At 43.5% G+C, this 21,632-nt stretch overlaps 1 protein-coding gene across 2 annotated transcripts in view; it reads left to right on the top strand.

The window, feature by feature from the left end:
- Positions 1 to 21,632, top strand: part of scaper (S-phase cyclin A-associated protein in the ER) — an 82,477-nt gene that overhangs the window by 5,822 nt on the left and 55,023 nt on the right. Inside the window, exons 2-15 of one of the 2 annotated variants that reach the window (XM_083763419.1) lie at positions 3,832 to 3,958; positions 5,515 to 5,588; positions 6,107 to 6,298; positions 10,994 to 11,094; positions 12,250 to 12,366; positions 13,218 to 13,339; positions 13,905 to 14,206; positions 14,760 to 15,101; positions 16,466 to 16,633; positions 16,747 to 16,813; positions 16,928 to 17,045; positions 17,418 to 17,529; positions 17,994 to 18,134; positions 20,765 to 20,920. In XM_083763419.1, the coding sequence (XP_083619545.1) occupies positions 3,832 to 3,958; positions 5,515 to 5,588; positions 6,107 to 6,298; positions 10,994 to 11,094; positions 12,250 to 12,366; positions 13,218 to 13,339; positions 13,905 to 14,206; positions 14,760 to 15,101; positions 16,466 to 16,633; positions 16,747 to 16,813; positions 16,928 to 17,045; positions 17,418 to 17,529; positions 17,994 to 18,134; positions 20,765 to 20,920 (2,139 nt within the window). The remainder of the gene's footprint in view (positions 1 to 3,831; positions 3,959 to 5,514; positions 5,589 to 6,106; positions 6,299 to 10,993; positions 11,095 to 12,249; positions 12,367 to 13,217; positions 13,340 to 13,904; positions 14,207 to 14,759; positions 15,102 to 16,465; positions 16,634 to 16,746; positions 16,814 to 16,927; positions 17,046 to 17,417; positions 17,530 to 17,993; positions 18,135 to 20,764; positions 20,921 to 21,632) is intronic. The other variant, XM_083763420.1, reaches the window with a different exon arrangement.

The raw sequence follows: 21,632 nt of genomic DNA on the forward strand, positions 1-21,632 counted from the left end.
CATTCACTGGAGCTGAACTTAACCACAAAAAACAGCCCACAAAATATTTTGAAAATGGCTGAGCATTGTAGGCTTGTAAGAGCGGCTATTTATTTGTTTGTTATTTGTTTGCATTTTTTTTCACTGATAATGGCATGCCCATAATTGGGATCATTCTTATTTTGAATCGTTACATTGACTTAATAAGTAAGGAATATATTTCAAGAATCAAGCTTCAGAAGGCATCTCATAGTTGTTTCAGGCACAATACTAGTGCTGGGTTATTGTTATCAAGCACACTCACAGTATGCTGCCTTGTAGGTGAAGGATAGAACGACATTGCACGGCATCTCTGTTCATGGCATTTGCCTCAGCAGAAATGCCAGCAGATGAGCAGAGGTCATTGATGCATGCTCAGTGTTGTAGGTCAACCATGGTGGTGTGCACAGAGGGAGCAGGCTCGAGCTTCTGCCTCCAGCCTTCCCTTTAGTGTCTTTAGTCATAGTAGTACTGCTGCTCTGTGGACTAAACAAGGTATTGTCAGAGTCGACTCGCCACTGTGCCCTGATTCTGAACCATTGGTGCAGGCAGTGAGGAGCTACGGCAGTTACAGTGACACACATTCAGACACACATTCAGACATTTGGTTAATTATAGTATGATGATGATAACAGTGATTCTCAACTTTGTTTTAATTTCAGGGAGTTTGTAGCCCAGTTAGATTTTCTTTCTGGGACTCCAGTCTACACTGCAAAATGTGTATACTCACAGATTTACTCTCTTGTAGTTACCCGGATGAACATATACAACTTATACACATACCGGTACGTGACATGACATAGGCCGCCGCCTATCTGTTTCGGAACAGTTCACTTCACTCAGCATCAGCATGCAGTGTAGCTCTCCACTCGAATGAATCTCTGCATGTTTACTTGCGCAAGCAGAGCACGCAAATAATGTTATTAGTCAGGTGCTACGATGCGTATGACTATGTCCCTTAGCAGCATATGATATGACGTCATATCATGGCACGGGACATACGGAAGCAGACTGTGCAGGTATGTTTTCCGTCATGCTACGAAGTGTATGTCCCATGACGTGATGAAGATATGTACCAATGCCAGGGTAAAAGCAAGGTACGTAGCAAATAGCTAAACCTAATAATTAAATATTGCAAACGTTCTTTCACAGAGGCTGAGATTTGAAAGTTTGTAGCGGTCTACAGTACTTGCACGCTCTGCTTTCGCACTAGTAAATGGCCTACTAGTGTGCAACAAGCAAGTAGGCAGTCGACAGAGTGCAGTTCTAGTCTCATTTTAGTTTCGATTGTGCCTATACTTAGACTTCGTTGCGCGGCGGCAGTACCGCACACCCAAAATAGCTGCTCTGCAAGCTCACAGGCGACACGTTGTGAGCTTGTAGATATAATTCTGTGTGTGCGCACTGTGCACGCCTGTGTCACGCACTCAATTAAGAAAGATTTAATGCAGATGCGCTGATGACGCCAGCGAGGTTCAGACTCAGAGCCTCAGAGGGGAATTGTTTTAACATGCAGTTCAGGATGGATAGAACACTTTTCTCTGACGATCAAAAAGGCAGGAGCTACGGTAAGGACAAGATGAGCAACAGCACAAGCTGATGATTTCAGCAGGAGGAGTAGGAGAGCAGGTACCGGAATGCTTTTTTTCCTCCTTTTTGGGGGAAAAGATAATTGCGCTGCGCGATAATTGCGCTGAAAATCTTGACCCTGCGGGCAACGGGCCGGCCCGCGCACCACTACCTCCCGTTGTTGTAGATCGCATCGATAGTGTTGTTAGTTATTGTTAGCTACTACACAGACATTCACATTTTAGGTCCGTCTGTAAAAGTGGTCCGGGCGCTATAAATGATGGGCACATTTTATTAATGGATTAAATAACTCCGGGCCCTTAAGGTCGGCAACCGGAAACCAAAGTATTATTTTGTTAGGCCTAACACAAAAGGATCTTGTTTCCATTGTGGTCCACTTGTACTCAATTCATCACTAAGACATACAATACATAGTACATACAAAATAATACATAAGTAAAAGCTCAGTAGCAGCAAAACAAGGTTTATTTACAGAAAAATGAGGGGTGCTGGAGGCAGGGGGCTAAGCCCAATTGTACTTTAAAGGTATATTCAGTGATTTCACTTAACCCTCTAATGGCCAAGTTACCAACCTTAATAACATCTTATTGTGCCTTAGGCCAGCTTAGGCTGCCTTTTTGAATGACAATAGAATAATGTGCGATATGACCACAATGTCACGAAATATCTCATTTTAAAGCTGCACATCTCTAGTTTACACCGAAAAAGAAAATATGTTCCTAGCATGTTCCTTCGTTTACTTATAAGCACTTTAGTACACCTTGGTTTGACTTATCACTGAAACCAAGGTCTACTAAAAAGCTTATAAGTAAACGATGGAACAAGCTATAATCATAATTATTTTTTCATTGTAAAGTAGTGACTTGGAGCTATAAAATGAGACATTTCGTGACATTGTGGTCATATCTCACATTTTTCGATTGCCATTCAAAAAGTCGCCAAATCTGGCCAATGCTGGCCAATGCCCCATTTCTTAATTCGTCATTTTAATGCAATAAGAGGGATCAGCGATCTAAATACAATACATCAAGTTTTACTTTCGATTTCAAAGTAATACCCAGAAGTTCCACCAGATGGCAGGAACGTTCCATTATTCTGATTTTGACAAAAGTGTTAAATCTGGCTAAATCATTTCCTGTCAAACGAGGTAAACAAAGGAAGCTAATTTGACCCCTAGCTTATAGCTTGGCCGTCCGGATTGCTAAGCTAACATTAGCTTTGTCATAACTTAGTCAGATTAAGCTTAAAAACGGCCAGGAACATCCCAAAATATCACATTCTTTGCCGCGGATCACATAGAGACGGCGCGCGTGCACGATAGTGCACGATCGCGCGGGTTTCGGCCGGTTTTTGGTAGATTACATAAAAATAATTAAAAAAAATTCAAACAATTGCAATATTTTGTTATAAAAAGACGTACTGACAGGGCAGTACGTCTACTACGCAGATAACGTCATTGGCTTGGAGGGATTTGTTGATTTACTACGTCAGTTAACATGGCAGTCTATGGGCCTGACGTGCTCTTGGCCATGAGGGGGTTAATTCAAATATCACTTATTTTTTTGTTTTGTTGTGATAATCCTCCCTACTATAGAGTGTGCTGGCCATATAATGAGTTCCTCCCTGTCCCCAGTTAACCCCTGGGGGTCAAAAAACCTTAGGTTTCGTTTTTGACTCTCTATCCTGATTGGACGAAAGGCTGGGTCCCACAGCCAAAAACGAAACCTAAGGTTTTTTGAGTGAAATCACTGAATATACCTTTAAGGTCATCCATTCTTTTAGCTTACGGTAGTTTTGAGTCAATATCTGAATTGGATTTTTGTAAGGCGCATTCCTCGATATATTTTCCCCCATGTTTAAGCCCAATTGTGGGGTAACGGCCCGGGAGAGATGGACTCCCTCTGGTGTTATGCCTTTGGGCATAACTCACTCCAGAGAAGTAGTTTGACCGGTAAGTAAGCACTGATCCTCCTGAGTATCTTAAAGACCAGACCCATTGAAAGATGCTGAGTGCGGATATTGTTGAGATTTGTTCTTGTCCCAGACCAGAAGTGCAGAGTCATATGCGAACAGGAACAAATTGGTCCTCGTCCCTCTTTGAGAACAAGCGCATTACACAATTTGCAATTGGAATAAAGCAAAAATGCAGCAAAAGTGTGTTGTCTGTGACAGCTGGATGTGTGGGTGGGATGGATGAATCATTATCCTTTGTTGTGCCTGCAGGCGTCCTTCCAGCGTTCAAACAGCCATGACAAGGTGAGGAAGATCGTGGCGGAGGAGGGCCGTGCAGCTCGAAACCTCATCGCCTGGAGTGTCCCTCTGGAGAACAAGGAGAACAAAGAGGAGGAAGGTAGGTGGTGGTTTTGAAAAGGACATTTATTTATTATTTATTAGTTTTTTAACTCATGCAGACACAATGTAGTAGCGTTCCCTCCTCCCACGTTTTATCTCCACACACACACACACACACACACACACACACACACACACACACACACACACACAAATTGGCCACACAGGGTTCCTGTTATGACAGTGAGATGAACGACTAAACTTACAGTATTGCAGGTGTCACATCAATGCGGTCAGGACTCAGGAGTTAATATTGAAGTTACCAGAATAGAGTGTGGTCTCTTTCTTTTTACCAGCTGTTATGCAATAGCAAGCTGAGTCTATAATCGATGTGCAAGCTAGTGCAGCTGGTTTTCTCATTGGTAGCCTCGTCTCTAGGCAACGACACTTTTTGCTCTCAGCCAATGGGATAGCAACAACCTAACCTGCTGTCCTGTTCCTGCTGTGCACGCCAACTATTATTGCGTGTGTGTGCACTGCGCTGAAACTGACACAGACGCAGTTATAGCGAACCCCCACAAATAATAATAATGCAGCTTGTAATTAATTAATTTAAGCAATTTAGTTTTTCTTTTTTTTTGGGCTTGTGTGTTTTTCTTTTTTTACCGTTCATGCTGCTGTTCCTCAGTGACAGATGGTTTGATGATATTGACTTCAGGTGACTTGACTCAATGTGCAATTACAATTTACGATTTAGGCATTTTTATCCAGAGTGACTGATGAGATCAGAGTAAATAAAATGGCATGAACCATAGTCAACAAATGACAAGGTAAATGGTTGTGTAAATATAATGCAAAGAAAACAGCGTTGATATGGTCAGTTGTGGTTTGATGACTGTCGCCCCAGAAAGAAAACCGGAAAAAGGGATCCTTTATATGCCTGTTAGGCAGCCCTAGTTGGCAAAGTAACAGACTTCTATTTGTCCACATTGTTTAGGCTTTATGCCAAAGTAAGCTTTGTTTAGGCCAACTTAGTTCATTGCTCTCCCTTTGTTTCTATTTCCCTAGACTAGACTCGCTCTCTTTCTCTCACACACAAACAACAGACACATCTAGCATACAAACATATTAATCACATGGTAGTCATGTATCATGTAAAACGTGAATCTGTGACATACTGTATATAACCTAACCAAAACATGAATGTTTTGTCTTTATTTCTTATTTCCTATTTTATTTTATTTTATTAAAAACATTGTTACAATAGCCGATCTACAAACTTGCAACGTGTTTGCTGTGATGTGGCACTGTTGTAGCTGGTAGATCATCTATTTTTGCACGACGCTGTCGTACAAGGAAATATAACATAGTGGTTAAGTGGTTAAATTAGGTGAAGCCATACCTATCTTTACACTACATGGTTGTTGCTTGTAGAAGTGTTTGGGTTGTTATTTATTTTTATGTAAAGGCTTCTTAAACTGTACTTGCTGTGTGTGAAGTCACCATGTACTGTATGCTGCCAGGCAGGCACGGCTGTTTGTTCTGTTAGAGGCTGGCTGGCTGCAACCACCTACAGGCGCCATCATTGTGTTTTCTCATCTTCTCACATCATAGCAAAGTCCAAAAGCATCTCTAATAATTTGAGGACACAGCGAATCAACACTGGAATACACCGGAATAAGAAACAGGTATGTGCATTATGGTATTGAAATGATGATATAATACACATAATTGGCAATTCTGAGAATAATGGATAATAGAAATACTGAACATTTATGCTACTCTGATCATAGATATAAGTATCACACCCGTGTGGAAACGGGGTTGTGTTATAATCGGGGACTGGACTATTTGACATTCAATGTTTTTTTTCTCCCACAAATGAGTCATGAAAAATGGGGGTCGTCTTATAATCAGAGTCGTCTTATATTCTTCGTTAACCCATTTTGGGCGGGAACCCCTTTTGGTGTTAGCATTATGTTATGCTTTAGCTATTGAAAAATAGCAGATCTACAAGCTCATAGCGCGCCACCGAGTGGCGCGCTACGAGCTTGTAGGTCTGCTATTTTTGAAAAATTGAAGAACCACAAACGTAGCATTTTCAGAAAACTGTCAGGATGTAGAAGACATTTTTAGAATCTGATCTCAGGTCAAAATGGGGTAAGCCCTTGATTTGATTCCTGCCGTGTCTCTACTCTCTACACAGAATGCAGGGGTGGACAGTAAAAACACTGCTCTGCTGGACAAGGGGACGGAGAAGAGCCCGACTAAAGCCAGACCGCCACGCAAGGTGGACCTGCGGGCACGCTACTGGGCCTTCCTGTTCGACAACCTACGGAGGGCCGTGGATGAGATTTATGTCACCTGTGAATCTGACCAGAGTGTCGTAGAATGCAAGGTTGGTCTCCTCTATCAAAGCAGACTATTTTCAAATATAAAATGTACCTTTTAGGGCCAATGAGGACGTATAGTGAACCAGAGGAAAGGGCAATTGGTGAGGCTGAACGGCGCTACACTTGCTGAACACTAGAGGGGGATATTGAGCTGATAACTATTTCTCCCCCTGAGCATCACATTCCTTGTAATTTCTGCTTTATGTCACAGAGAGGCTCTCTTAAGGCGCACTGGTGTGGTGAGAGAATTATCACAGGCCTCTGTCGGGCCTGGCTGAGGGGATTGAATATTGATGACATACTGTAAGCAGTGTGATTTGAATGCGCTCTGTAATAGTTTTGCTGGATGGAAGAACAATCTATTTTTACTCCATCACATCATATCACATGGCCCTGTTTGAGACAGCTCTGAAAGCTAACCCCCATCACTGAAATGATGCAGACAGCATACCCTGAGCCTGTGGAACAAACGTATTGCTTCAGTATTGTGCTCTCTAACAGGGGTTTGAACCAGGGAGGGACCACCACCCTGACTAAGAATCAACCTGGGGACCATTGTTGTGTTGGGTGGGGGGATATGAGCGTGGTGTGGGGGGAAAAGCTTGAAATGAAATATTGACTGTTAAGTTCATTTAATTTGTTAATTTGAGGTGACGTAAATCAAGCCCTTAACAGTCATTATTTAACTGACATATGCTAGTGGTCCGGAGCTCAAAAACGATTGAGAACCACTGATCTATTCCTTTCCCATGGTTGCCCTTATTCTGTTCTCTTAACCTTCCATAAACTCATACAGAAGTGTATGTGATTACAATTTACAATTTAGGCATTTAGCAGACGCTCTTAATCCAGAGCGATTTACAATAATCAAGAACAAAAGCATGGGAATACATCACAAAAGCATTTATCATAAAACATGCGTAAGCTAAGAAAATAACAGTGGAATATCTATATTATGAGACTATACATATAAACTATATATATATATACTACTATGCTATACATATGTACTATGGCGTGCTATGACTATATACAATGCAATTATAGTGCCGTCTACATAACATGCTATAAGTCTGTATCAGATGCTATCTAAGTCTGCAGAAATGCTATCTAAGCATGATTATATGGGCATGTTTGCTAATAGTTGTGACTCAACCAGTCAATCCACGGTAGGCCTGCAATTCTAGTTCCCTTTTTTGAAGAAGTTATATCTGACTTCCCAGTAACTGACAACATTGATGTGTCATCAATACATCAGGTCATTTAGTGCACCAACTAGTGGTCGATTAAAACAATTCTTCAATTTCCTAAATGAATGGTCAGGGACCACATGCAATACCTTCACGGACCACCAGTGGTCCAAGGACCACCAGTTGAAAACCACTGCTCTATCATACTCTTTATATAGTAGGGGTTGAGCAGGTGTATATTGGTATAATAATCTTTATATAGTAGGGGTTGAGCAGGTGTATATTGGTATAATAATCTTTATATAGTAGTGGTTGAGCAGGTGTATATTGGTGTTGCCATTTTCTTTCCTTCCGATAAAGCACCAGTAAGTTGAGCAGAAACTATTCGGATTTTGCACAATAGAAACTTAAAACTAATTTCTTGACTTATCGCAGGATAATGCATCAGTTGGATCACTGGTTTGATCACACACAGTCAGTGCTCTCCATCATTGCCCCGGAGGCTGATGTTGGCATGACTATGTTCTGGTGGTGCGCTATTGATTCCTCTGCCATACAGAATTATGTTGAGCACGCCCATGGTGGATGGTCTGTGGTCAGTGGCATAGCCCCCTGTGGCGCGGCAGACACGCTCCCCAGTTGACCCGTGTCAGAGGTCTAGCCAATGTTGCTCTCATGCCACTGTATTCTGTTCTCACCCCTGTGACGTGTAATGGCCAGGGAGCCGGGTGCTGCCTCTAATCTCCATCTCCATCCCACCCAACGTGGCCTAATGGAATGTGATAGATGATGGTGTTATCTGGAAAATAAGCACATTGGTCTGATTGCCCCCAACCCCCCTCCCTCCCACTCCCCGCCCAAACATAGTATCATTAATCTGCACTGTATGCTTTCAAACGGACATCTTACCATTGCTTCCTGGGACAAAGCTCTGGTCCTTCATGACTTGCATACTGTAATATAGAAATTCGCTGTCCTATCCCTCTGCTTCTGAATGAGTTGGTTCAGCTGCATAATGGTTTCCTCAACCCTAGCCCAGCGGAATGATTCATACATGCATATTAATAACGCCCACTCTTTAACCCCAAGGCCTACAGCCCCAATTAGTTCTTATCAACTGTTCCCTCCACCCGAGTCCTGATTTATATGACATATGCCACATGGGAGCAAAGGAAAATGCATGGAATTATTTTTGTTGTTGTTGATGACTCCTTTTATTCTTCACAGAGAAATGAAAAGATTGATTTAAACAGTGTTACTGCATGTTAGACGGGACAATGTGAAATGATTCTGAATGAGAATAATCTGAGGTCTGTCTTGAGAGCTCAGAAGTTTTTAAGTTGTCATTCAGGGTGAGTTAAAGGTAGACGGGGATGTGCTCATCGTGTCTTGTTTGGACTTAACGAGTACAGACAAATGCAGTTAACCGCCGGCTTTTACTGTCGATCTAACTTTGCGGTCTTCCGCCTCTGGCATTTGAAGCGTCATTCTTCGTGAAATGTTATGAGAGGGTTGTATTTAGGTAAGTGTGCCTGTTAACATGCTGTGTGTGAGCCATAGCTTTATGGCGCCTTCACTCACTGTCTGTCCATCTGTCAGAGAACAAGACTCTCTCCACTAACCCCTCCTCCTTCGGAGCCTTCATTACCAAATGAACAGCAGGCCATGGCAGTGGGCCTGGCCTGTTAACCAGCTCTAATCAGCAAGACCTGCTGCTGGACACATCTTTCACTGCCCTGACTTGTCTATTAACTAAAAGCACTGTGAGGCTTTACTCTCAATTACCACTCCCTCACCACTCCCCATCAATCAACTCTGTCTGTTTCACAAGAGCTCTGGGGAACAGATCTGCACACATTTGAGTCCAGTCCACCGTTGGGTATGGTACTCTCTGTCAGGAAGAATCCCACACACGCATTATTAGGTCTCATTTATTCTGGCTATTAATTTAACTGTACAAATGGAACCAAATGGAACCACAAGAGTGCACTTGGTTCCATTTGTACACTCTTGAGCTGTATAAAAGGAACCTTTTCTTAGCTTTTGGTTTTTTCTGTTCCTTCAATGAAAATAAAAATCACACTCGTGTGAAGTGAGGGGCGCTCCTATCATCATACATTATCATACATCATCACATTCCGACCAAACACAATTGCCACACTCACTGTTCTGTAGATTTTCGTCTTACACAAACATTAAATTCCCATTGACAATGAATGGATGATGTACGATGATAAGAGTGTCCCTCACTTCACACACGGGTGTGATTTTTATCCTCAATTCCGTGGTACACAGGCACAGAAAGCTGGCTATAGGCACAAAAACACACAAAGCTGGGAATAGGAGGGGGCTAGAGCCTCTCATGAGAGAAATGTATTTCTCAATTATTTTAATTGAGGGAGTATTCCCTCAATTAAAATCCAACCATTGTCTGCCTTTTTCGGAATTCTCCATCAATTAATGTACTTTATCGATATGAAACGGTTTAGCTGAAAATCAACTTTTAACACTGGCCCGGTTGCTAGGCAGCGCCTTGCTTACCCGAGCACCAGGAAACGTGCACGCACATCCCACAGTGTCCCATTTAATTCCCCCTTTACACGAGAACGGTGTCCATGTAAAACGGCAAAATAAAATATATGCTGGGGTCTCTTTAGACGAGAACAGCTTTCGGGGGGTGAAAACGGAACAAAGTGAAAACACCAGAGTGGAAAGCTTTGAAAACGCTGTTTCCTCCCGTCTCCATGTAAACAGGCAAAATGCCGGTGAATCCGCAAAACTTGTGACATCATGGCTCACGTGGGCTCACAACGCATATGTTTATTACATTCCGGCTGGTGCATCTAACTACCCTCTATGGCCACATGGTGGCAGTTAACGTTACGTTTAATTTTTCTTTAATGGAATTTGGAAGATTTATTTTTTTTATTTGGGAAATTCTTTTGAAAAATGTGTTTTTAATTCATGAAAAGTTGTGAATTTGTTTTGGACATCTTTGAAAATCTTTTGGAATAATAATAATAAAAAAAATGTACGAAACGAAAAAAGGATATTTACTAGACCACTGGTCTAGCTGATATCTTTTTGACAAACTCAATATTGGAAATATAGCAAATGTGCCCTATGAACCTGCCGCTAAAAACATTATCAAAATATAAAACAAATAGCAGATCTACAAGCTCACAATGATTGCACACAATGAATGAACACATTGTGAACATATTGTGAGCTTGTAGATTGGCTATTCCTTGAATATGGCCACAGTGGTTAAATAAAATACATTTCACTGTGGGTATTTTATATAAACTGTTTACGTATTCATTGTATAATTAAAGTTGGCATTACGACTAAATTGGGAAGAGGAATAAAAAGGCAGAAAAAAAGACTCCATCTTCCACCAACAACAATATGTGATGCTGCCTGCTGGTTCTCACAGTTCTTCCACCAACAACAATATGTGATGCTGCCTGCTGGTTCTCACAGTTCATGTGTTTGTAATTGTTGTTACAGGAGGTACTGATGATGCTGGACAACTATGTACGGGACTTCAAAGCTCTCATAGACTGGATTCAGCTCCAGGAGAAGTTGGAAAAAACAGACGCCCAGAACAGGTGATGTAGGCGGGCTTCTTCTATCTCTATCACACCTCTCTCTCGCTTACCTTCATTGTGTGTGTCATTCACTTTCTCTCTCCCACTCGCTTGTACAATTTTCAATTGCTCCCCGAGGTGAAACTCGAAGTGCTGGTGTCTGAGCCTCGGCTTTGAGTCTCAAACAGAACTGATCGATAGACTTGGCTTTAATTCAAAGAGATCCCCAGTTTATTGGCTTGTCTTTAACACAATGACCACTGCACCCGCGCATTGACAAAGAAATAAAAATCCCCCTGCTGCCTCCCGTTTTGTACATATAAAGTGTTGTTAATCAGTGCAGCAACCTGAAACTTTTACATGCCTTGTTTACTACATACATTTGCTGTGGGCCAATCAGCCTTTTGCCCAACACCAGTGTGTGCCAAGTGTGTAGTCAACCGCTAGGAATAACAATTAGTACACAGTGGTGTAAAGTAACTAAGTACATTTACTTAATTACACTTTTGAGGTATTTGTACTTTAAGTGAGTATTCCCAATTTCCAATACCTTTACTTCTACTCCGCTACATTTTTTTTTTTTTTTTTTTTTAAGATATTTTTTTGCGGCTTACGCCTTTATTGATTTTTTAAGGGATAGAAAGTAGGCTGACAGGAAACGGGAGAGAGATGGGGGGATGACATGCGGTAAAGGCCGTGTCGGGTCCGGGAGTCGAACCCGCGGCACACCGCGACTGGATCACCAGTCCGGTGCCCAGACCGTTACGCTACGGCATGGGCCCTCCGCTACATTTTCGATCCAAATATTGTATTTTTACTCCACTAAATGTTTTTCTTCTTTATTTTTTTTTACTTTAGTTACTAGTTATTTTGTAGATTATTATTACAAACCACTTCAGCTCTGTATTCATGTTGGCCATTTGTCTGTATTCATGTTGGCCGATCTACAAACTCAGTTTGTAGCTATTAGATAAGATTATAATACATTTGAAAACTTGAAATGAGACATTCTGCACAACGAGTATACTTTTACTTTTGGTACTAGAAGTAAATTGACTCTTACTTTTACTCACGTACAAATTGAATTCCGGATTTTTACTGTATTTCTACATTGCAGTATACTTTTACTTTTTGTGAGTATTGGTATGATAATGTCTGAATGTATTGTGTTTTCAGGCCCACCTCTTTAGCCTGGGAAGTACGTAAGATGTCTCCGGGACGTCATGTGATGCCCAGCACCTCGGCTGACAGAATCGTTGCCTCTCCAAGCGCACGCCGCACCCTCAACTTTTGGTAAGCTTTCACGTACTGTAAGCTGTCACAGTCTCCCGCACACCGGAGCCTGCCTGCCATCACTATACACAGGTTTTATATCCCTCCCACCATTAGACGTATGATTTTACGGTAAAAGATAAGCACAGACTAATTTTGTTACTATTGTATCATGACACGTGGTGTTATTAGTAAATCGATGTTTGAAATGATGCACTATAAAGCCGTGCCTCCTGTGAAGGTGCCGGCCACGTAGGCTAACGCTATCTGCTAATGGGTGGGCGATTGATTGCTGTTGGCGAAGCATTTGTTTTAATGCAATTTGTCGAGTCTCTCGCTCTTTGGCCACAGAAACTACGGGAGGTGTAGATAAAAGTGTTTGTTAAAGACTGCTGAGGCATCGGTTCAATAGGAGCGGTGCTCTGTAATCGGATGCGGCAGGAAATGGGTATTGATCATGATGGAGGCCTGTTGTTGCTCAATACTGTCCCATGATGCACCATGAGAGTGGAGAGAACTGGCGTTGGAAAGACACCACCATCAGACTAATATAAGTCTAATGTTTGGACAGGCAGAATGAGCTGAGCTACTTTGTCTTCGGATAATTAGTTAGCACTTGGCTAATAAGGTGTTTTTTTTTTAAATTTTTTAATTTTTAAATTTTTTTATTTTTAAGTACCTGCCTCTGCTTTAGCCTTCATTGAAATGGGTTGCCAGTTATTTGGTCTTACTGTGTGTGTGTGTGTGTGTGTGTGTGTGTGTGTGTGTGTGTGTGTGTGTGTGTGTGTGTGTGTGTGTGTGTGTGTGTGTGTGTGTGTGTGTGTGTGTGTGTGCGCGCGTGCGTGTGCGTGTGTGCGTGCGTGTCCATTCAGTGGTCCTTCATCTGCGCTGGCTTCGGCTCGTCTCTCCCACACAGGCCCTAGCTGGGCTGACCGAGTCAAGAGTTCCCAGTCTCTTCCAGTCACCAGCAACAGCTTCCCCATAGAGAAAACGGGTAAGAACAGCTCCTAGTCCCTGGGTGTGACAAATTCGGACTATTCTAAGAGTGGCCTTCTAGAGAACCTAACCTTTTTTTTTTACCCACGGTGCAGCCGTGGTCACATTAGGGAATTTGGGTCAGGGAGGCAGTCATCAAACGTATCTTTTCACAGAGCTTGTAAATCAATAGATTTTGAAAGTACGTTGCCATGCTAATGCACAGTGTATTGCTGTTCAGGAGAAGCTGTTTATATTTCAATGCAAGCTAATGGTACATAACATTTGCTCGCTTGTGGTATTTGCTAGGTAAGTGAATCGATCACTGTGTCATACGATAGATAGATAGATAGATAGATAGATAGATAGATAGATAGATAGATAGATAGATAGATAGATTTCATACAACAATACATTATTGTGTGTGTAATTTTCTATTAATTAATCCCCCTAATCCCTGTTTCGGCAGCTCAAAGAGCTGAAACAAAAGCCCAAACAAATGCTAATAAAACGACACGTTATAGCGCGGATTGCGCATCATGGGTCCTTGCATGTTGGCGTTATATTCCCCCGGTGTCTCCCAGGTAAGAAGGACGCCGAGGGTTGGGAGACCGTCCAGCGAGGTCGTCCCGCCAAGCCTCGCTCCGCCGCCATCGTGCTCAAGGTCAGCCCAGTCATGGCTCACGTCGTCTCCAACCAGGAGACCACTACCAAGAACAGCCGTCGACAATTTGAGCCGCAGCAGAAAGCCCAGCCTCCCTGCCCCCAGCAGGACAATGACGGGGTCCTGTTGGTCTTGGGGCAACAAGTCCCTGTGGAGCCTGCCCTCCTGGAGGAGGAGGCAGGGGACTCTGAGAAGGGGAACATGATGGAGGTACTAGCTGAGGTCTGCTCCCTCACTCTGACACCCCCCCCCCCCAATCCACGACTCCTCCCCGGCAGTCCCCAGATATCAATTATTCACGAGGAGCAGAGTAACATTAGACTGTTTTATCAGCCCACGTTGTTTTTGTTTTGGGCTCCACGGTATTCATAGACAGGCTGTCGAGACGGGCTTTTAAGACGATTGATTTGCACGCTGACGTTTCAGGGGCAGAAATCCCATTTTCACTCTTCATGAAATAAATACTCTTATTGATGCCTTGAAAACGCATGTGTTATGGGTGTGTTATGGTTATTTGTTATGGTTGATTGTTGAAATACAAAATCTGTATTTTCCACTCCACTACTGTATCTGTATCTTTTGATCCGAATTGAATGTACAGGGCATGTTGGTTCTAGCCTCCCCTGCATGGGTGTGTGTTTTGTTTTTATTTGGAGTGCTGTGTGAGAGTATTTTGATTGTTTGGATTTGGTTACTGCTTTCATGAAATGCTTGACAATATGCATGTGTTTAATGGTGTTTGTGCGTGTGTTTGTGTGTGACTGTGTCGGTGCAGCCCCCAGCAGAGCGCGTGCAAGATGCAGGGCAGTGTGTGGACGCATCCCACGGCGACGTGCCCCCCAATCCCAATTCAGCCCCCACTCGTCCCCAATCACCCCCACCAGACCCCGCCACATCCTCAGACCCGGCCCCTCCCATAGCCCTCGCCCCGCCTGTCACGGTCCACACCTCGGCCCTTTCCCCATCCCCAGACCAACCCCTGACCACGGACCAAGGGGACGGGGAGACTGTGGGGGGTGCGTCGCACGGCATGGCAACATCTGTTCCAGGACAGGCCGAGGCTCCCATGGCAGCGGTGAAACTGGAGAGTGTACTGGACCCCACAGAGCTTTCCACTGTGAGTGCTGAGAGATGGAGGAGCAGAGGGGGGAGGAAGGGGAGGTGGGGGGCGTTCAGGGATCCCCGGGGGGCCTTCGCCGCCTAAACAAAGTCAGTCTTAAGAAATCTCCAGGCCAGACGTGCTGACATCGCTGCATAGCTCTGCCCGGCAGAGACCAGTTTACTGCGAATGGTATTGTTGGCCAGTAACGACATGTAGGTGGCCTTTGAACTCAAGTGATGTATGTTAAGTTAGCCCCCCCAAGAACATATGTGCCTTGTTTGTGTCTTTCTAATCATACTTTTAAAGGCGCTCTCCGCATACAGAAGGTCCAGTTAGCAGTTAATTCCAATAGTCCAATTTCAATCCATGCACCTTGCTTGTGGCAGGTGTGATCTTAATGGCAAACTAAAAATTTGGTTATTATTTGCTAAGAACTTTAGACCTATATTTATTTAATTTGCCTCTTGTAGTAGCTGGACCTGTCCTACATACAATATTAGCTCTAGAGTATGTCGGTTGAAACAGCAACATTTTACAGCTGACCCTAGAGATGCTATTCTCGGCAGATCCAAATTCTACACGTATGTAAGAGACAAATAATATATAGGGCTAAAATAGTTAAACTTGCCCTTCAATAGTGCACTAGCCCATGATGACCCAAGTCCTTAAATTAATTAAGCTTGCTATTTGGTTATGTCTATGGTATTTCAAAGGTATTTCACTGACCGGGTGTTTCTGTTCTGCCAGCCTACTCGCATTGAATGTTACAGATAAGCCTTGTAATGATTTAGAGTTTCCTCAGTGTTGAGAGAACCCTCTCCCTCACTCCTTCATTAATGCTATGCAAAACAGTGGATGGCTCGGAGTGGTCTGACTCACATTAAGACACACCCCTATAAATAAATGCCTTGATTATAGGCTGTATATCGGTCCAAGGTTGGAGTAAACTTTGCAGTTTCTTTGGATGCAGTTTTGTCACCAAAACAAAGGTTTCTCGGGGCAGAAATATCCGCTTCATATCAGATGTTATGTACAGTAGTAAGTAATTGGTGATATTCTTTCATCATTTGACTCCTCCCGCCATCTCTTCATCCTCACAGCGAACATGCCCTGCATGAGTCGTGAATGCTTCCTCACTTGTGATTTGCTGTTTTGTAGTGATCGTGTGGTAGAATCTGTGATTGGGTTTGAATTGGTGTTCTCTTACCTTTTTTAATCACTTCTGTTATTACAATGAATCAGTTAATTGATGTATTAATTAATGGAAATGCTGGAAATTTTGTACCAAATTTCTGATTTTGGTTTAATGAACTAACGAGTGTGGACAATGTGGCATGTGAAATGCCGTGTGTGAGTTGGTGTTTGTGCCTTGTGTCCAGCCCCAGTCCATGGCAGAGGTCCTAGCTAAGAAAGAGGAGCTGGCTGACCGATTGGAGCGGGCCAATGAGGAGGCTATTGCCAGTGCCATAGCCGAAGAGGAGCAGCTAACCAGAGAGATTCAGGCTGAGAACAATGAGCTGGAGACGGATAATGAAAGTGACTTCACTGTAAGACAGCTCATGCGTCTCATATGTGCTTCATCATAACCTTTTGATATGGTAAACAGATTTTCGATTTTAGTCAACCTTGCAGTATAATGAACACTGCTCTTCATTTACAGGCCAGCATTGGCAGTGGAGGCTGTGGCCTGAATATTGACTGGACTGATATGCTGGCTGATTATGAAGGTACTGTATGACTTTAGACCTCATTAACCACTGGGTTTTCTCTCTCGGTAATGCAATTAATGATATTTTAGTGAGTCGCCTGCTCATAACATATTTTGTCTGTTGTCAACGCAGCTCGTGAGGCATTGCGTCAGAGCACGTCGTGGGGGGACATTGTGGAGGAGGAGCCTTCCCGCCCCCCTGGACACGGGATCCACATGCACGAGAAATTATCCTCTCCGTCACGCAAAAGGTAAGTGAGCTTGGCGCTCTTGCGTGTCGTTTTTCAGGAACCATTTACTCAGTTACACCCTACTGACATTTGTGAGCACCTAGCACAACCAGCTGTTCTACTTGACCAGTTGGGCATTAAGTTAGCTCAAGGGCACATTGATGGCAGTGGGGTTTTTAAAGGGGTTACTCACCCCTTCGTTTCACAGCCTGTATTCTACCCATGGATTAAAATTGGCCGCCTTACAAAAGGCCCTACTGTTCATTGCTTTTAGGCTTGTATTGCCACCTGCAGCATCCTGTGTCAGAGTCCACACTAGCTCATTGTGTGTCGGCGACGGTGATGAGGAAGCAGAAGCAGATGTAATGGTTTGTTTCCGTGTCTTGTTGGCAGGACCATCGCCGAGTCTAAGAAGAAACATGAGGAGAAGCAACTGAAGGCTCAACAGCTGAGGGACAAGCTGAGGGAGGAGAAGACGCACAAACTGCAGAAGCTCCTGGAGAGGGTGAGTGGAGGGAAAAGCACCCTGGAAGAAAACCCATGCCGGCCCGAGCCCAGCCTGGCTCACGAGGAGAGGTTCTGTCAGCGCACTGCCAGATAGAATCACTAAATATCATAGCCCCCTGCCCCCGCTCTCGTCCAGGCCAGCTGGCCACAGACACTAGTGTGAGAGCCCCCAGGCCAAAGTCAACAGTCTTTCATGAAGTTTGTTTTTGTTCTCCGGGCCCTGGTGAGATGAGTGAGTCTGAGAATAAATCAGGATTAACCACATAAATACATGAAGTGCTGTGTACTCTTATTAATCCCCATGTGGACACGCTGGAGAGGATAACAACAGACTGGCTCAAGGAACCCTAGTCGTTCTCTCCTCGCAGGATTGTACCTTGAGTTTAAACGAGCTGACTGGCGCTTTTCTTTTTTTCAACCCTTCGTCTTCCTTGTCTCTTTTTCTGTGTGTGTGGTTTGCAGGAGAAGGAGGTGCGGAAATGGAAGGAGGAGTTGCTGGATCAGCGTCGGAGGATGATGGAGGAGAAGCTGTTGCACGCCGAGTTCAAGCGCGAGCTGCAGCTCCAGGCCATCGTGAAGAAAGCCCAAGAGGAGGAGGCTAAGGTAGAGTAGAGGCCGGGCTTCCCTCTAGCTTAACCCATTCTGACCTGAAATCAGATTCTAAAAATGTCTTCGATGTCAGTCGCTCTTCGATTTCTCAAAAATAGCAGACCTACAAGCTCGTAGCGCGCCACTCGGTGGCGCTCTATGAGCTTGTAGATCTGCTATTTTTCAATAGCTAAAGCATAACATAGTGCTAACACCAAAATGGGTTCCCGCCCAGAATGGGTTAAAGCACAGTGCTTCGCCTGGACCGGTCCGCATCGCAGCGCCTTCTCAGCTTGTAGATTATACATTTTCAACGAGCGTCACTGTCGTATAAATTAAGCATGAAAGTTGAGCAATTTGACTAATTAAATGTGCTACTTTGCAGTGGTACTTACTTAAATTAAACGTAAGTGTTGAAATACTTTGATACATAGTGAACCACAAAAGTCCATGTCAAAGACTGGACATTTCAGTTCTAGCTTAATTCTTTGCCCATAGGCAGGTGCATATGGGGAGACCGAGACTGGAGCCCAGGGCTCAAGGCTATTGCCAGTAGTACCAAACACAAAGTAAACGTGAAATTAATTTTGTACTAAAACCCCACGCAACTACTACAGTCTCGGGAATAAGATGTCTGTGACAAGCAAATCTGAACCCTATCCATGCCACACTCCACCCCTGCCTAGACACTAGATACTGTACATGTTGTGATAGCTCTGTAGTCTGTACTGACTTGCACACCCTCTCTAAGCCCATATGTTTTTTTTCTAACGATTTTACTGCTCCTGGCGGAACGTTCCGTCATAAGGAATCTAGCCAGCAACTGCTTCTGGCGTAATGTTCCGTCTTATAAGCTTTATTATTGATATCAAACCGGATCGCTGATTTATTTTTATTTATTATTATTTTGGCTTGGCCTTTTCTTCTTTAGTGATCCTAGACCGGATTGTGCAACCACGCTGCCATTCACCTCCCTTTATACAGGCTGACTAAAAAGCTGAATAAATCTACAGAGCTCTCCATGGTTTGGATAAAATGTGCGATGTTCAGAGGTCTTTGCTGATTATCCGGTGGTTTAGATGGAAACATTGGCGCTTTGCAGAGCAAGGATTGCTTCATTTTAGCTCGCTAGCATCGACACTATTTATTTAGCATTAAAAATGGACGCCCAGACAGGATATGAGTCCAGCGTGTGCTACATTGAAATCGGCTCACAGTCCCAGCAGTAGGCAGTATATGGGCTAAGTGTTGGAGTTTGGAAGTTCTCGTTAGATATCACTCAACTGTCCTGCGTACCACCTGTTTTGAATTTGTACTACAACAAACAGTTGAGAAACCTTTTGTTCCAATTCTTTTAGGGTCAAACCATACCCGCCTACCATGTGAATGTGTTCAGAATCCCAATATTATGTTCCCTGGCCGCGAAGCACTCTACATCACTTTCTACATCTCTCCGGGCAGCGCACCCCCCGGCCTCCGCCTCCCCAGTTCTTCTGCATGTCTGTAGTGTCAACACACACACAGATCAGAATCACACACGCTCACGCGACACAGTTTTGGTATGGAATGAAATTCATATAATAATTAGGCCTGCATCGCTTTGGCTAAAACACTGAATTATGAAAAGGACTGCAATGGGAAAAAGCCATTGTTTTCCTGCTGCTTTCTTTATCTGCAGTAGGAGCCAATTTAGGAAAACATTACAAAATACAGTAGCCAGAATGAATAGATGTGTGGATTAAGTCATGTACTGTTTTGTCTCTTAAAACTGCTCATAGAAGCTCTATATTTGTTCTTAGTCTGTCACAGGGTTGTGGAGAGCGACCTCAATGATCTTGGTTAAAGGCTTTGATCCTTAAAGACTACCAAACATGTTTGTGATTGTCATATTTCATAATACGTTCTTTTCATCATGTTTTCAATTTCAAGTTCAGATTGCAGTTCAGTTGTACTCTGGTAAACTCTAAATAAAGTTGAACCACATTGTCCTGAGTTTGATTCCTGGCCCAGAATCTGTTATGCATGTAGTTTGGTCTCACTTTACTGTCACAATAAAGCACAAATAAATAAAAAATCACACTTGTGTGAAGTGGAGGGCGCAGCGAGGCAGTATTTATATCAGCCAGATGACGTCTTATGTTGTCCCTAAACAAACATTAAAGTCCATAGACTTGGCTGGCGACCGGTTACGGTCAAACATTTGGCTGGCCTACGACGTAATTTCGGAAAGACATGCATTGGAGGTGCTAGTGCCTCTCAGAAGGTACTGAGGACGATTCAAAAAATGACTTCTAAATCCTGACCTAAGTTTTCAGAAAAACTAAGGAAAGGTGTTGCTATACTGTACATAGCAACAACTAACCCAAAAGGGGTTCCCGTCTTGAATATGGGTCAATGGGACTCTGATCAGGCTGTGACCTTGCCTAATATGTCAATGGGTTAGGGTTAGGCAGATTCTTAACATAGTAGAGAGAGTTACTTGCCCAAGCAGAGCGCGCAAGTACTGTACAGGCTGCGTATGTCGGTGTTGTCCAAATAGGCCTATTTGTATGGCCTATTTGTGTGCAAGGCGCAAGTTGGCACCTCGACAGAGTGCATTTCTAGTTATTCATTATTGCTGCTGTCTGCGCCCCTTGTCTGTGCAGGTGAATGAAATAGCGTTCATCAACACGCTGGAAGCGCAGAACAAGCGGCACGACGTCCTGGCCAAGCTCAACGAGTATGAGCAGCGTCTCAACGAGCTGCAGGAGGAGAGACAGAGGAGGCAGGAGGAGAAGCAAGCCCGAGACGGGGCTGTACAGGTACCCTTAATGCTCACCTGGGCCTCCTCCTCACTGCACAGTGTACACACCACACGTCAGATCCGTTTGTCGGGTATAAAGGCCTATTCATAGCCCAGTTTTCAGTGAAGAGGTGACCGAAAACTGGGCTATGAATAGGCCATAACCCTTTACCCCACGGGTTCCCAAACAGTAGGTCGGGGGATTTTTGTGGGTCGCGGACAGATTTTCAGATTTTCGGTCCCTTTATTTTTTGTTTCCCTTAATTTAGTTTTGAATGATTATAATTTCAAACAAAGAGGTAGGAGCACACAGTCTCACTCCAATAGTGAGGAGGTGCTGACCACGGGAGACAAAACGTGAGGAAGAAGGTCGCACAGCTCATAGTCACGATACAAAAACCTATTCTTTTATTAAAAGAGCAACGTTTCGGCAAACAATATTCCTTCTTCCGAGTATGACAAGGCAAGTAGTGTTGGCCATATTGAGGACATTCCCGGATTGTCAAACAAAGATTTTTTCCCCAGTAATTTCATGAAGAAATCAAAGGAAAATCTAAGTAATTCCATAAATTAGAAAACCAACGTTTAAAGGACAACTTTAGTTTTTTTCAACCAAGGTTCATGTTTTAGGTTGTTATTAGAGAAACTAAAAGGTGAGTGTTATTTTTCTTTCATTTGCTGCATTCTTTTGTTTTGGGGATTTTTGCAGTTTTTGACAGGGGAGCGGGGGC

Source organism: Protomyctophum parallelum (genome assembly GCF_964188405.1).
Source record: "Protomyctophum parallelum genome assembly, chromosome: 4".
NCBI classification, from domain to species: Eukaryota; Metazoa; Chordata; class Actinopteri; order Myctophiformes; family Myctophidae; genus Protomyctophum; species Protomyctophum parallelum.